The 17,697-nt window shown below is 38.0% G+C and overlaps 1 protein-coding gene across 3 annotated transcripts in view; it reads right to left on the reverse strand.

Annotated features, from left to right (window-relative positions):
• The window catches only part of LOC132556215 (uncharacterized), a 50,511-nt gene extending 33,553 nt beyond the window's left edge, over positions 1 to 16,958 (reverse strand). For all 3 annotated transcript variants that reach the window (XM_060220608.1, XM_060220610.1, XM_060220609.1), the window contains exon 1: positions 16,706 to 16,958. In XM_060220608.1, the coding sequence (XP_060076591.1) occupies positions 16,706 to 16,760 (55 nt within the window). In that variant the 5' untranslated portion in view covers positions 16,761 to 16,958. The remainder of the gene's footprint in view (positions 1 to 16,705) is intronic.
• Between the last annotated feature and the right edge of the window lie 739 nt (positions 16,959 to 17,697).

Raw genomic sequence — 17,697 nt, forward strand, 5'->3', positions numbered from 1 at the left:
TTACTTGGTAACCTACATGTATATTTGTCTGTGTTATTGCATCAAATATATTTCTCTTTGTTTGATATTTGATTTAGAAAATAGAGGACTTTTTGTCTTCTACCTATGAAGCACGCGGACTATATCAAAGTGGATAGGTACATGCAGATGATAGGCTTTGCGTGAGGGTGGGAGTACTATTATTTTGTATTTTTCAGTAGTATTACCTTTGGCAAAATTTTAAAAACCCGGAAAAATCAAGAATAAATATCTTCATTAAGTAAAATACTATCTTCTTATGTATTAGCAAGGGCGACTTCTCAGCAATACATTGACATTTGCAGGTATGCCTGAAATATTTTAATCTGATCAATTAGAATGAAGTAATAACATGACCACAGACAAGCTTGATCTTCCGGTGCAAGGTCGTCAGTGCTTCGACTTGTTAACTAAACATGATCGCCATGGTAACATTGACCTCCATTTCAACCGGGCGGGACCACAGAAGTCTCTTCTAGAAAGGGGCCGTCATTTCCGATATCCGATGATTGCCACTTCCGTCCTTCACGAGATCATGTAAAAGTGAAATATTTGTCATTAACGGTCCATCACAATGTCTTCAATTTCTAACCGGAAGACAAGTTATTCCAAAGTCTATACATAGCTTCTGAAGCACCCACACAAGTTTTCAAGTTACTTTCTTATAACAGATGTATGCCAGCCCATCTGTTCTATGAGATCTAATATCACACGGAATGCGCTTCGATGTTATCTTGATGAAGTACATGACATGAATCATTGGACAAATATAACTTATGGAGGATGGGGAGGACTTAATCATTCATGTGTGACTACTGGATTGGAAATAAGGGTTAATACTAACTTAGTAGTTTATTGCAGTCTTGTATAACTTACGGAAATGAAGAAATGGAACTTGTACCGGAAGTCGTGTCTCATGACCCCGTACTATATACATGCATGTTAATCGTTTGTGGTTATACGTTCTACTTTATCACAGCATAATATTTAACAGCTCCGCTCTCCTGTGATATCCGTAGTATCCAGTGGTTGACACAGCGCATACCGCAACAACCAGTTAACTACAACGGATTTACCTCAGAAGAAGTGATATTGACATTGTTTAGAAAGACTAGATTACCGTTATCGACGTCCCTAAACAACACGCGAATACGACTCCAACAAATCATCGGCGTCCCTAAACAACACGCGAATACGACTCCAACAAATCATCGGCGTCCCTAAACAACACGCGAAAACGACTCCAACAAATCATCGACGTCCCTAAACAACACGCGAATACGACTCCAACAAATCATCGACGTCCCTAAACAACACGCGAATACGACTCCAACAAATCATCGACGTCCCTAAACAACACGCGAATACGACTCCAACAAATCATCGACGTCCCTAAACAACACGCGAATAAGGCTCCAACAAAATCATCGGCGTCCCCAAACAACACGCGAATACGACTCCAACAAAACATCGGCGTCCCTAAAAAACACGCGAATACGACTCTAGCAAATTTACCGACATCCCCACAACACACGCACAGATGACTCCTGTGCCATCATCTAAGTCCCCTAATAACACACGAAAATGATTCTAGCAAAATCATTCACCTTCACATTCAACACGCGAAAACGACTCCCGTCCCCAAAATACGCTCACAGACGACTCCGGCGTTATCATCGACAACACCAAACAACAAGGCAAGATGACTAGCGCAATCATCGACATCCCCAAACAACATAGCTAGATGACTCTAGCGCAATCATCGATATCCCCAAACAACAAGGCAAGATGACTCTAGCGCAACCATCGACATCCCCAAACAACAAGGCAAGATGACTCTAGCGCAATCATCGATATCCCCAAACAACATAGCTAGATGACTCTAGCGCAATCATCGATATCCCCAAACAACAAGGCAAGATGACTCTAGCGCAACCATCGACATCCCCAAACAACAAGGCAAGATGACTCTAGCGCAATCATCGATATCCCCAAACAACAAGGCAAGATGACTCTAGCGCAACCATCGACATCCCCAAACAACAAGGCAAGATGACTCTAGCGCAATCGTCGACATCCCCAAACAACATAGCTAGATGACTCTAGCGCAATCGTCGACATCCCCAAACAACATAGCAGTTGAGCGTAGACTAATTTTTACACCCTTGTTCACTTGTAGTGAACGAGGAATAAATTCTAGTTCACAAGAAACAAACTACAGGTAAACTAGAAGTGCACTAGGATGGGTAGAGATCATGACCTCCTGGTGTTTTAGCCTAGAGATTATACAACCCAAGGCTAACTGTGGTTTAACCTTTACGGCTTTGAGGCATATTACAGTACTACCTATTTGGTTCCATATCATTAAATTTATGAAATTAATTGAAAATAATGTATAATACATAAGATGGAACATAAGACTCTCAAATCTTGAAAATATTTGATACAAATGTAAGGTACTTGTCTATAACTGAGCTCTTATATCTTAATAATAAAATAACAATATCATTCGATAATACCGAATGAAATTTTTATTATATGTAATGTGCTGTTCAATGATCTCGTAATAATATCAACAATAAAAATCATCTTGACAATGGCAAAACAAACAGTTCGATGTATAACTTGCTTATTAAACTGTGTTTCTACATTTCTCACAATATCTCCACATAACTCAACGGACCACCCCCCCCCCCCCCCCCCCCCCCCCCCCCCCGCACCTTCATCACCCATTATACGTTCCAATCTCTTGAAACAAAATCCTAATTGAAGTCCTGTATCAGCGGTGCATATTACTGCTAATGAATATACTACAGGTATATTGGTCAACTTACCTCTCCCCTCCTTCACTCGCTCACACACACGCACGCACGCGCACGCACGCACCAGTTAACTAATCAGTGTCATATGTACACCATTGTTAGACTGTTAACCCTTGTCAAGATGATTCAGGGAAAAATCAAATATACTAAACAAACAACGGGATCTAATTTCAAATGAAGAAATACATACGTGTATTTCGTTTCAACGTAATTGACGTTTTTCATATACCCTTCATAATTACACAAAGAACTTAAACCTTCATTCTATAAAAACACGCAAGTGCTCTACGTGACGACTCTAAAAACCCTGATATGTTACAAATGTTTTGGTTTCAATGTTCTCTAATCTGTTAAGCATTAAATTATGTCGAAAAATAGTGACAAAACATTTCATCTGGTAACACATATTTTGCAATGTTATCAAGAAGTAACACAGGTGTAAACTAGATAACGAAAAGCGTGATATTATCCCCCACATTCCGCTGTTTAAAAGACACACAATCATATATATAGATATAAATATTACAACAAGTTTAATTTCTATTTGCTATTTTTTAATTGTTCCATACAAGAGTGCTAGCTTGATACCTGTACAAAGCCTTGAGAATCGGGTAGTTACCTTGAGTGGTTTAAGGGAAGAGAAAAAGACACTAACTAGCTTAATAAGAGTAATAAATGTGATGAGCAGTTATTTGGTTTCACAGCACTGGTTCATAAAACATTTGTGGTGAGGGCTATCTGTGTCGATGGTAACAGGATAAAAAATAACTAAGGCACTAACCTAATATATACAGAAAGTTTTGTGAAGTTGAGTGAATGGTTACTGAGTTGTAGCCCGGAATGGAAAGCCAGAGCTAATTTTGTGCTTTTAAATATAAAGAAAATGAAATGTCGTCAAAAGCAGAAGGCACAACTAGGGCACTAGCCTAATATATACAGGTAGTTTTGTGGAGGACGGACCCCAAATTGATATCCCCCGCAAACGTGTTTCGCGAGGGATAACAAACAGAACTTTTTTTGTCAGAAGAAAAAATTGACCATTTACAAAAGAATTGAATTGAGGTATTTTTTCACTCCTGTGGTTCCTAGACAAGATACCTCGCATTAGCCACGTCAACCTGGGGTATCGCCTCAACCATATAAATCATTTTCAGATGTCTATCATCATCGAATCAGTTTCTTTCATTTATTAAATGATTTACTGGCTAATCACTTCATTTACTTGCCCGAATCCACCTCCCTTGACAAGGGACAGATTAAAGTCTATTCTACCAAATGTCTTTTATATACATAAATTTGATTCTGACTGTCGTCAATGTATCCTTTAAATCTAATGAGACGTATCTGTTTTAATGACTGAAAAAGGCCATTATCGATTTTACCTGTAACAGAACCCCCGGCTCATAGCATGTGTCAGTGTAACATAGAATTTAAATTATATTCAAATGATATTGAAATCAAGCACTTCTACGTAAACAAGAGGACCATGAACCCTAACGGTCATCTGGCTACAAAAACTTGTCCCGATATTCACAACTGATTTCCAATGTCCATCTTGACAACTTCTTCGATTCGGGAAACCCATCTAGAATTTGGCACTGATAACGTCACGTGAAAAAAGCGAGACAGTTCTGTAAACACAACACATAATGGCGGACAGAAATGACAGCGACAGTAGTGACACAGTAAAATCCCGTTTTCCAGCATCAGATTTTGTTATGAAAGTGGCAAATGTTATTTGGTAACTCTGAACTCAGAGTTACGAAAGAAGTAATATTAATCACCAACATTGTCGCAACCGATTCAGGCGGGTAGCCATGTTTGTTCACAGGCGACGGTGTTTGTCCGCATGCGTTATCATATATGACACAAACATTTACATATCCAGACTGTTGGACCAAGATTTCCTTTTTATTATTATCAAAACACCTCTTTATGTGCATATGGCAGCGAAAACCATTTGTATATGTTCATAAAATGATACACTTGATGTAAAATAACAAATGTCTATTTATAGACATATTTTTGCACGATAAAGGTTCACACATACTTCGGTTTTATATACATGATGTTTCAGTTTATATGTAAATGTATATATGGTAATTAAGTCAGGTGACCACTGATTGATCAGTATAATTGGCCCCGGTGGGGCTTCGTTGATCCCCGTTTGTTCGGTATCCAGATGTTTCGCACCAAAGACCGTTCGCCCCAAGACCTTTCGCCCCGGACCGTTCGCACCATAACCCAAGACCGTTCGCACCATAGATCCCATAGCCAACAAAACAAACATTCATTGACCAGGAGGGGGTACCATACATCTGACCACTAGTTTGTGTTTGATTTATTTCCTTGTCTTGCATTCAAGATTCAGCCATGTCTGCACCAACTGAGTTGATAACTTCCACTACCTGTGTAATGGCCGGCATATGACTTGGACGAAGTGTCATGTGACTTTGATCACCGTGTGGTCCACATTGTATGGAATGACTCCTTGATAACGGACATAGTAGTTGCAGTAAATGACCTGTATGCTCATCCCTCATCATTTGTCGATATTCCTGTTGGGAAATACCTGAAAAATAAATATAAACTTTTTAAAACTAAACTATAAAGTGAAATCATGTTATATGAAAATATATTTGAAATTTAATTCACATATAAATTATAATTTATTGATGATATAAATTATATTTCTATCTGTAATCCTAACCATTATTTATTATAAAGAATAAAAATTATTATAAAATAATGAACGATACACCTACCTGTGCCGCATGTACGATGGTTCCACCGATCACACGTACAATCCGTCTACAAGTGATGCAGTTGTCATCAGCCATGGTCGATGACACGATGATTATTTGACAAGAACATGTCCATTTTTATGTACGTCATGTTGTAACAGTAACAAAAGACAAAGTCTCAACACCTTTCCTTTTGAGATGTCTCAACACCTTTCCTCTTGAGATGTTTTGATTCCGATCAGTAAAAAATGGATGGTGCGAAAATGACAACATGGGGGCTAAAGGTCTTGGGGCGAACGGACTTTGGTGCGAAACGTCAGGTATTCGTTTGTTCGACCTGGGGTCAGTTTGCCCCTGCGGGACTATTGAAAACCCCACTTCAGCAGCATTTTTCAGACAATCCAACGCCATATTGATTTTTTAATTTTCTCTAGAAGTTTTCGTCTTACTTTGCAACCTAACTTTATTATTCACCTGGATTTATTTTACAACACATCCCACCAATCACCCCATGCTACCTCCCTTTAATTGGTATGTGTGAGTTTTTATTTCTTGTCTTCTTAGTTAGATACCGACTATGTAAACATAGTTCTTATCAAATTTTCTGTATATAACACACTTTGTTTGTAAAGGTAGTTTTCATCAAGATGTATTTATGTGTATATAATTATGTTTGTAAAATGGTTATTCACAAGAGATATGTATGTTTATTAGATGAGTCCCGGTGCTTCCCCGTTGGTCATTTTGCCTATCTGCCGGGCGCAGGTTTCCTCTTAGAGGTTTTTCCTGAAGTGCACTATGATGGCGAAGAAGGGGTTTGAAAGTTTGGTTTTTACTCGAACGTAGGCGTAGTTTCGCTCACCTTTGCTCCAAATATGTTCTTATGAAATTTTTATATGTACATGTTAATTAAACTAGGTTAAAATAAAAGGCTTCCTTATTCTAAAAAAATGGTATGCCAAGATTTTACAGCCAATTTGATTGTTTGGTATTCTTTTCTTGACATTTAGAGCAAACAGAGCTCGAGGTAGTGATCATTTCTTTTATACTTTCGCAGGACAAAAATATATGTGCAATAATAAAGAATCATTAACAACAAATGGTTTTACTATGATGTCGCTTAAAAACTGTGATAAAGAAAACGCGTTCTACTTTATGTAGGTGTGATTATAACATCATTAGGTATTGAGGATATTTCTTTTCAGTTTGGTGTGGTTTTATGTTTCAGTGAAAACAATAACAATTTGCACATGAAAGTTATAACTGGCTAGTTGTGCCTTATGTGTCATAAATATAACACATGTGTAATACTAGCCTTATGTGTCATAAATATCATAAGACACGTGTGTAATACTAGTCTTGTGTCATAAACATCATAAGACACATGTGCAATACTAGTCTTATGTGTCATAAATATCATAAGACACATGTGTAATAGTCTTATGTGTCATAAATATCATAAGACACGTGTGTAATACTAGTCTTGTGTCATAAATATCATAAGACACATATGTAATACTAGTCTTATGTGTCATAAATATAATAAGACACATGTGTAATAGTCTTATGTGTCATAAATATCATAAGACACGTGTGTAATACTAGTCTTGTCATAAATATCATAAGACACATATGTAATACTAGTCTTATGTGTCATAAATATAATAAGACACATGTGTAATAGTCTTATGTGTCATAAATATCATAAGACACGTGTGTAATACTAGTCTTGTCATAAATATCATAAGACACATGTGTAATACTAGTCTTATGTGTCATAAATATAATAAGACACATGTGTACTAGTCTTATGTGTCATAAATATCATAAGACACGTGTGTAATACAAGCCTTATGTGTCATAAGTATCATAAGACACGTGTGTAATAACACAATTGTAAGTCATGTTTTGATGATATCACATGATTATCTCGGTAGTGAAAAACGTCTGCATTGAAATAAGTATGTCTTATTAGGAAATTAATTTATTTATTTAAATATAGATGATAAATAGAACATGAAAGTTATAAAACTTGTTAAAGGCTCGTGACGCATATAATCATTATACTCGTGTAATAAATTACATTTACATCGACCCGTGTGAGATTCTCCATTGTATAATAAATCTTATCAGAATCTGTTGTCCCGAGTGTTGTTAACATTACAATAAAAGGTCACCGGGTGGCGCCACTTGTTCAGTGACACTCATTCAAGAGGCCACGTTCTAAAATGAATTTTCATTGACTCATACCACTATGACTGGAAACCCAGCAGAAATTTATGTTGAAAAAATTGACATTAATGTTGAAAACTTGACATTATTTTGAAAATTTTACAAAGCAATAATATTTTATATACTGAGCAATTTTTGTCATTTTAAAATACTATTATTTATGTCAGTAAATCTCTGCTGGGAATTTCATTTTAGTCTGTGCCTCGAGAATCAGAGGTAATTAGCCCGAGTCCCCACCAGAAACGAGACATTTTTCATAACTCTTTCCGCTTTAAGGCACAAATATGCCGCTGGATCAATAAATCCTTTTGGTGGTGGTATGATTACCGCATCATTAGACCAGATGTGAAATAATACGCCTGTGTAATCAGCGTGTGACGGGTAGATTTACGACTCTACATTTGTGCAGTATTCCATCCCCAGTATAACATAAATGTGAGATATTACCACAGCTTATCTCCCTCCCCAGTATAACATAAATGGGAGATATTACCACAGCTTATCTCCCTCCCCATTATAACATAAATGTGAGATATTACCACAGCTTATCTCCCTCCCCAGTATAACATAAATGTGAGATATCACCACAGATTTTCTCCCTCCCAAGTATAACATAAGTGTGAGAAGTTATGTAAGATGTTCTCCCTCCCCCGTCTAGCATTAATGTGAGAAAGTACTTAGCAGTTAATGAAAACCGACTTAAACATGACATAATCTTCTAATTTATCCTTTTTACTGAATATCTACATGATTTAGTAGAGTCTCGTTAATTAAACAATAAACTAGTAAAGTACATATACATTATCCATTAATTAAGTGTTATTTTAAAATCCACTGATAGTTCTAGTGTTTTTCACACATACGCATTAATTTAATCCGATATAAAGGCAGACGTAATTATAATTAGATATAGCACGGTAATATCTACGTGTACAAGCCTTGTTGTCAACACGAACTAGTAGTCACTATAGTAATCGATCAGATAAGCAGACATTACAGTGTAAACCTACTGGAAATGCTTTGAAAAGAAGGAGAAGCATCGGAAAAGAGCAGAGGTTCGGGAACTGATGGATGTAGAACTTGTAGATGTCTGCTTATCGAAATATCCTTTATATACGGTGCAATGACCAAGAGATCACGGAGGGATCTTGGCGCCTATCAATGTTAAAAGTTGGATCTTTTTCCTTCTTTCCTCTTCTATCCCCTGTTTTTTTCATCTTAATCATGTCAAATTTGAAAATTCCGCTCAGGAACTAATAATAACAATCATTAACTGTCTAATCAAGAATGCCAGCCTTTTTGTTTTTCTGATCGCTCCAAAAATTGAATGGGCACAGCTATCGAGAAAGGAAGACTGTACTGAAGAACCGGTACTGTGATCAGGGTATACAGGGTATATACGGTACTGTGATCCACAATGTCAGGGTATATACTATACTGTGATCCACAATGTCAGTGTATATACGGTAAGGTGATCCACAATACCAGGGTATATAGGGTACTGTGATCCACAATGCCAGGGTATATACGGTAAGGTGATCCACAATACCAGGGTATATAGGGTACTGTGATCCACAATGCCAGGGTATATGCGGTACTGTGATCCACAATACCAGGGTATATACGGTACTGTGATCCACAATACCAGGGTATATACGGTACTGTGATCAGGGTATATACGGTACTGTGATCCACAATGTCAGGGTATATACGGTACTGTGATCCACAATACCAGGGTATATAGGGTAAGGTGATCAGGGTACATATACCAGGGTATATACGGTACTGTGATCCATAATGTCAGGGTATATACGGTACTGTGATCAGGGTATATACGGTAAGGTGTATCCACAGGGTATATACGGTACTGTGACCAGGGTATATACGGTACTGTGATCCACAGGGTATGCCAGGGTATATACGGTACTGTGATCCAGGGTAATACCTGTGAGGGTATATACGGTACTGTGATCCACAATACCAGGGTATATACGGTACTGTGATCAGGGTATATACGGTACTGTGATCCACAATGTCAGGGTATATACGGTACTGTGATCTGGGTATATACGGTACTGTAATCTACAATGCCAGTGTATATACGGTACTGTGATTAGGGTATATACGGTACTGTGATCAGGGTATATACGCTACTGTGATTAGGGTATATACGGTACTGTGATCCATAATGTCAGGGTATACAGGGTATATACGATACTGTGATTAAGGTATATACGGTACAGTGATACATAATGTCAGGGTATTAGGGTATATACGGTACTATGTTTAGGGTATATATACTACTGTGATTAGGGTATATACGGTACTGTGATCCATAATGTCAGGGTATATACGGTACTGTGATCAGGGTATACAGGGTATATACGGTACTGTGATCCACAATGTCAGGGTATATACTATATTGTGATCCACAATGTCAGTGTATATACGGTAAGGTGATCCACAATACCAGGGTATATAGGGTACTGTGATCCACAATGCCAGGGTATATACGGTAAGGTGATCCACAATGCCAGGGTATATATATACTGTGATACAATACCAGGGTATATACGGTACTGTGATCCACAATACCAGGGTATATACGGTACTGTGATCAGGGTATATACGGTACTGTGATCCACAATGTCAGGGTATATACTATACTGTGATCCACAATGTCAGTGTATATATACTGTGATCAGGGTATATAGGTACACAATACCAGGGTATATAGGGTACTGTGATCCACAATACCAGGGTATATACGGTAAGGTGATCCACAATACCAGGGTATATAGGGTACGGATCCACAATGTATATACGGTACTGTGATCCACAATACCAGGGTATATACGGTACTGTGATCAGGGTATATACGGTACTGTGATCCACAATGTGAGGGTATATACGGTACTGTGATCTGGGTATATACGGTACTGTAATCTACAATGCCAGTGTATATACTGTACTGTGATCAGGGTGCATACGGTACTGTGATCCACAATACCAGGGTATATACGGCACTGTGATCAGAGTATATACGGTACTGTGATCAGGGTATATACGGTACTGTGATCCATAATGTCAGGGTATACAGGGTATATACGATACTGTGATTAAGGTATATACGGTACAGTGATACATAATGTCAGGGTATACAGGGTATATACGGTACTATGTTTAGGGTATATATACTACTGTGATTAGGGTATATACGGTACTGTGATCCATAATGTCAGGGTATATACGGTACTGTGATCAGGGTATATACGGTACTATGTTTAGGGTATATACGCTACTGTGATTAGGGTATATACGGTACTGTGATCAGGGTATATACGGTACTATGTTTAGGGTATATACGCTACTGTGATTAGGGTATATACGGTACTGTGATCCATAATGTCAGGGTATATACGGTACTGTGATCAGGGTATATACGATACTGTTATCAGGGTATATACGGTACTGTGATCCATATATACGGTACTGGGTATATACGGTATATACTGTGATCAGGGTATATACGATACTGTGATTAGGGTATATACGTTACTGTGATCAGGGTATATACGGTACTGTGATCCATATATAGGGTACTGTGACAGGGTATATACGATACTGTGATTAAGGTATATACGGTACAGTGATACATAATGTCAGGGTATACTGGGTATATACGGTACTATGTTTAGGGTATATACACTACTGTGATTAGGGTATATACGGTACTGTGATCCATAATGTCAGGGTATACAGGCTATATACGGTACTGTGATCAGGGTATATACGGTACTGTGATCAGGGTATATATATACGGTACTATGTATATACGGTACTATGTTTAGGGTATATATACTACTGTGATTAGGGTATATACGGTACTGTGATCCATAATGTCAGGGTATATACGGTACTGTGATCAGGGTATATACGGTACTGTGATCAGGGTATATACGGTACTGTGATCAGGGTATATACGGTACTGTGATCAGGGTATATACGGTACTGTGATCAGGATATATACGGTACTGTGATCAGAGTATATACGGTACTGTGATCAGGGTATATACGATACTGTGATCAGGATATATACGGTACTGTGATCAGGGTATATACGGTACTGTGATCAGGGTATATACGGTACTGTGATCAGGGTATATACGGTACTGTGATTAGGATAAATACGGTACTGTGATCAACGAATGTCAGGGGTACTGTGATCAGGGTATATACGGTACTGTGATCAGGGTATATACGGTACTGTGATTAGGGTATATACGGTACTGTGATCAGGGTATATACGGTACTGTGATTAGGGTATATACGGTACTGTGATCAGGATATATACGGTACTGTGATCAGGGTATATACGGTACTGTGATCAGGGTATATACGGTACTGTGATTAGGGTATATACGGTACTGTGATCCATAATGTCAGGGTATACAGGCTATATACGGTACTGTGATCAGGGTATATACGGTACTGTGATCAGGGTATATACGGTACTGTGATTAGGGTATATACGCTACTGTGATTAGGGTATATACGGTACTGTGATCCATAATGTCAGGGTATACAGGGTATATACGGTACTGTGATCAGAGTATATACGGTACTGTGATCAGGGTATATACGATACTGTGATCAGGATATATACGGTACTGTGATCCATAATGTCAGGGTATATACGGTACTGTGATCAGGGTATATACGGTACTGTGATCAGGGTATATACGGTACTGTGATCAGGGTATATACGGTACTGTGATCAGGGTATATACGGTACTGTGATCAGGGTATATACGGTACTGTGATCAGGGTATATACGATACTGTGATCAGGATATATACGGTACTGTGATCCACAATACCAGGGTATATACGGTACTGTGATCAGGGTATATACGATACTGTTATCAGGGTATATACGGTACTGTGATCAGAGTATATACGGTACTGTGATCAGGGTATATACGATACTGTGATCAGGATATATACGGTACTGTGATCCATAATATCAGGGTATATACGGTACTGTGATCAGGATATATACGGTACTGTGATCCATAATGTCAGGGTATATACGGTACTGTGATCAGGATATATACGGTACTGTGATCCATAATGTCAGGGTATATACGGTACTGTGATCAGGGTATATACGGTACTGTGATCAGGGTATATACGGTACTGTGATCAGGGTATATACGGTACTGTGATCAGGATATATACGGTACTGTGATCAGGGTATATACGGTACTGTGATCAGGATATATACGGTACTGTGATCCATAATGTCAGGGTATATACGGTACTGTGATCAGGGTATATACGGTACTGTGATCAGGGTATATACGGTACTGTGATCAGGGTATATACGGTACTGTGATCAGGGTATATACGGTACTGTGATTAGGGTATATACGGTACTGTGATTAGGGTATATACGGTACTATGAATAAGAAGGTCGGGATGTTTAAGGTACAATGAACATTTTTTACACGACATATGTAGATATCTGTCACAGAGTAGAAATTCCTATTATAAAACTCGTCAAAGTAATTAAGATCTTTTAAAAATGAAATTTAAAACCTTTAAATTCTATACTGTGGACTTCCTGAAATCCAGTACGATGTAAAAACTTAATGTAAGCGAGTATGACAGAATAATTCATAGCTTAACCTGCATGTTAATGAAAAGATACAAAGAAGGACAATTTTACTGGTGTTGTACTGGTAATTCACACCAACTTCACAGCTTGATGATATATAACAGCGACTGTAAACAAGCATTCATTCGATGTCGGCTCAAATATAGTTTTCATGGTCCGTATGAAGACATAGTTAAACACATGTATTATTATAGAAAAGACCTACTTTCTACCACAAATTTAGAATTGTTGAGTTTGGGTCCTAGAACTCTACGTGGACGTCACACTGGGAAAACAGCGTGATCCATTAGCGATGTATTCGTCTGATCAATTTTGACTGGTCATCAGCTAATTGTAATTTCTAACGGTCAATCAGTTATACTAAGTACAGCAAGACTAGGGCATTTATCTCCGTCAGCAGAGACGTCTAGTGAACAGCATTACAACAGAACTCAGAAGACAGATCATTCTGCTGACCTCCAACCGTCCAAAGGTTAACGATATGGCTGGGTTTTTGTTTTATGTTCTGTGCCTGACTCAGACGTATCAGAGTCCAAAAGATGGTAGTTACTTATGATTGCCTGCTCAGTACCGTGGTTATGTAACGATTGTTCCATCCATTGTAAGTATAATTTTACTGGGGTTGTGTCCTGTTTGAGGACTCCGGTAGTATAGTTCTGTGTGGTAGCACTATAAATCCGGATTCATTTCCGCACGGTCTCAAGGAGACTTATACACAGCCTCCGAAAAACACATGCAATCAACTCATAAAGGCTGTCCTTAAATGTCTACAGCTGGTGATGGGATATCAGAAAAAAAGACAGAAAAAATGATGTGAACAGAACAGATTTGTTTTGTCATTATGACGCGAGAAAGTCCTACTAACTTTCTGTAACTTCCTTTACATACAGTCTAAACATAATGTGTTCACTTTATTTATTTTCGATACAACTATTTTGCATAATTCAATTCATATCGCCTACAACATTCAGAATACAGGCGTCTGTCTGTAAAATTCATTACATTTATCATTATTATGTAATGCAGATGTCGACATGATAATCTTCAGGAGTTTCCCCGTAATAAACACTATAATTAAATACTAGTAAACAGATAGAAGTCTTTACGAGTCTTAAGGCATGTCATAAACATTATAAATATAGTGCAGTAAATACACACGAAATGCGATTCAATTTATTACCCCTTTTAGGAAAGCCCGATATATCATTGATAAGATATTAAATATAGATTCATGTCACGTCCATCTCCAAACAGACTGGTTACCTTGCCTTAGTACAGTTTTTTCTGCGATAGATTGCGCTCGCTCAAACTAAGACAGGTCAGACCGCCATCTTTGTCAGTTTGTTTAACCAAAACGCCATGGTTGGCCAATTGACAATGTGTTTCGAATGAAGCATCGGCAATAAATTGAGAGGATTCGCCATGATAACTGTATTGAAATCATTTGAAATACTTGCATAAGTACCGATTCATTTTTTATCGGTGATATTATTTTGAGAATAGCGCACTTATGTCGATCGTCTACTTGAAATAATCACGTTTGATTTGATCAGTCAATGAATACACTGTTACTTTTGTAATCTACAAATGCCTATTTTGTTAATTTTTCTCGCGAAATCCCCAAAATTCTCAAATTGAAAATTGAATATCTTAGTACGTTTAAACTAATAGAACTTTTTAGTGTAAAAACACAAAAGAAATTACAAAATTGTTTACACATATTAAGGCTGCTTATGTTCAATTAAGCCAATAGTTTGTTCTCTCCGGGTCTATATTGTGTCTGTAATCGTGTGTTTATATATTGTTATAAATGGTTTATGGTGTTACTTTCCTGTATCCGAGGAGTCAATTAACTTAAGGTAATAAAGAACCTGAACTTGATTTATCCTTCAACATTTATTAAAAAGATTTTCGAAAATTTTAACAGTTTGACCATCAGAAACTGTTTTCCTGCTGAATTAGGTCTTATGACGTACGCCTTAACAATTGTTCTAGGTTCAAACATAGTTCTAGCTTTAACGGATAAAAAAAGACAAATTTTGTTTTTTACAGAAGAAAACTTGTTCGACACAACAAACAAAAGAACTCCGTATTAGAACAGTTGTTCATACTTTAATGTAATATCTAAATTCAGTCGCTGCCGAAAACAGCAAACACAACAGGCAAGTGTATTCCGAAAGTAGCAGTGCTGTTTGCACGATAAAAACATTAATTTTCATGTTTATTCAAAGATGTGCACCACGTGTCCTTTTTTTAAAATATTTTTTTCTGAGAAACGGCGACTCATATATCACTTGTAGACGTGTTTCAGCTCGCGCGTAAATTGATTGACGGTAATCAGCGTATCTATCACTACAGGAGAGTACGGCCTCCAATATATCTAGATCAAGCTACATAAAAACTTTAGAATTTAACTGTATTAATTTAATTCTGTTTTTCAACATTCAACACAGCATTGCGCAACAAACTCGTTTTGTAACCGTTTTTCCTGTCTAAATGTAGCAATAACGTGCTGTATTTGTTGTCGTTATGAAAGTTTGCCGCTGTCAGTTTTTATCGTGAACACGATTACACAGTGTTTCTCACACGGACAACCATTAGCTTGCCGTGTAGAGAATGTCTAGTATGTAAACCTCGTGAAAACTCCGAGGCTAGACATACCCACTTATACAACCAGGGAGAAGGGCGAGCTTTGCGATGCCAGTGATTTCCAAACAGACCCGAATCAATCCTAATTATCATTACGTAGTACATTTTTGTTTACATAACATATTCCATTACACTCTATCGTAGTAAAGCTTCTATGGTGTGTTATGTTATGCGATATCAGGTTCATACATTTATATCACATTGTTATAATATCTATATTTACAACGGAACCATTACCTATGGAATTATAACGTTACGATATACAATGTCTACGTTATCTGCCATCAACGGGGTCGTTCCAAACATAGATCAACCTTCCATACAAGCAGACAGTACGGTGTATTGCCGGGTCGTTGTACGCTTTCGAGTGATAATTTGAAAGGCAATAATGAAATACACTGACATTAGTTGGGGTATATTAATAATTGTATCCATATGAAACTTTGCATGCACTAAAGAGTTGGTATAACAAATAAACTCTATAAGAGCCGGGTTTGTTTAACACTTGATTTCAACAACACGCTATAGACGATAGTATGTTAATAAGTTATGTGTACTCACGGAAAGCAAGGCTAAGCACGGAGGTTAAATACACAAGGGCTTCTGTCCTCGTCATAATGAAATATCCCAATCAAAGGCGAAAGTCAACACCACAGTAAAACGATGGACGATGTAACGGACAGTAATCCACTCCGTCATTAACTCTAGTTATCAAACAGCTGGTCGTATCAGTATTATCAATGCTATTGTCCTTATCACAATCACAATAGGTTACAACGATACCTGTAGGGCACTATATAGGTGTTGGGTCGTCACTGGACCATATCCCACTACTTCATGCAGTTTACGAGGCGTGCCTGCATACCTGTGTTGCGACACCAGGAGACGAATCACCGCGCCTGGTTTTCCGTCGACGGTGACACACATACACCACTAGTGCACACACACTGGTCACGGCGGGGCCACTTCACTTACTGCAGGACATAAGTTTCAGCGCTTACACCAAGTATGCGGCCGGTATTCAAATAGAAATAATTAATTATACTGAAACATAACAACATCACGACTACGATAAAAGTCGATATTCTGTACGAAATATTTGGGCTGCATTTCGATGACACTTAAAGCTCCGCACCTTGACGTTTTACAACTTTTTTTTAGATATATATGTATTAATTCCATACCTTTTATTCAGAGTCAACAATATATCTATCCTACACAACGATAATGTCGTCTCTACATGTGGACGGAAGGAGAGCTAGGATTCCAAACAACGACCATCACTACATGTGGGCGGAAGGAGAGCTAGGATTCCAACCAACAACCATCTCTACATGTGGGCAAAAGGAGAGCTAGGATTCCAAACAACGACCATCTCTACATGTGGGCAGAAGGAGAGCTAGGATTCCAAACAACGACCATCTCTACATGTGGGCGGAAGGAGAGCTAAGATTCCAACCAACGACCATCTCTACATGTGGCGGAAGGAGAGCTAGGATTCCAACCAACGACCATCTCTACATGTGGGCGGAAGGAGAGCTAGGATTCCAAAC

This window comes from Ylistrum balloti, unplaced genomic scaffold (assembly GCF_031769215.1).
Source record: "Ylistrum balloti isolate Yb309-2 unplaced genomic scaffold, AGI_CSIRO_Ybal_v1 Utg370554, whole genome shotgun sequence".
In the NCBI taxonomy this organism is placed as follows: domain Eukaryota; kingdom Metazoa; phylum Mollusca; class Bivalvia; order Pectinida; family Pectinidae; genus Ylistrum; species Ylistrum balloti.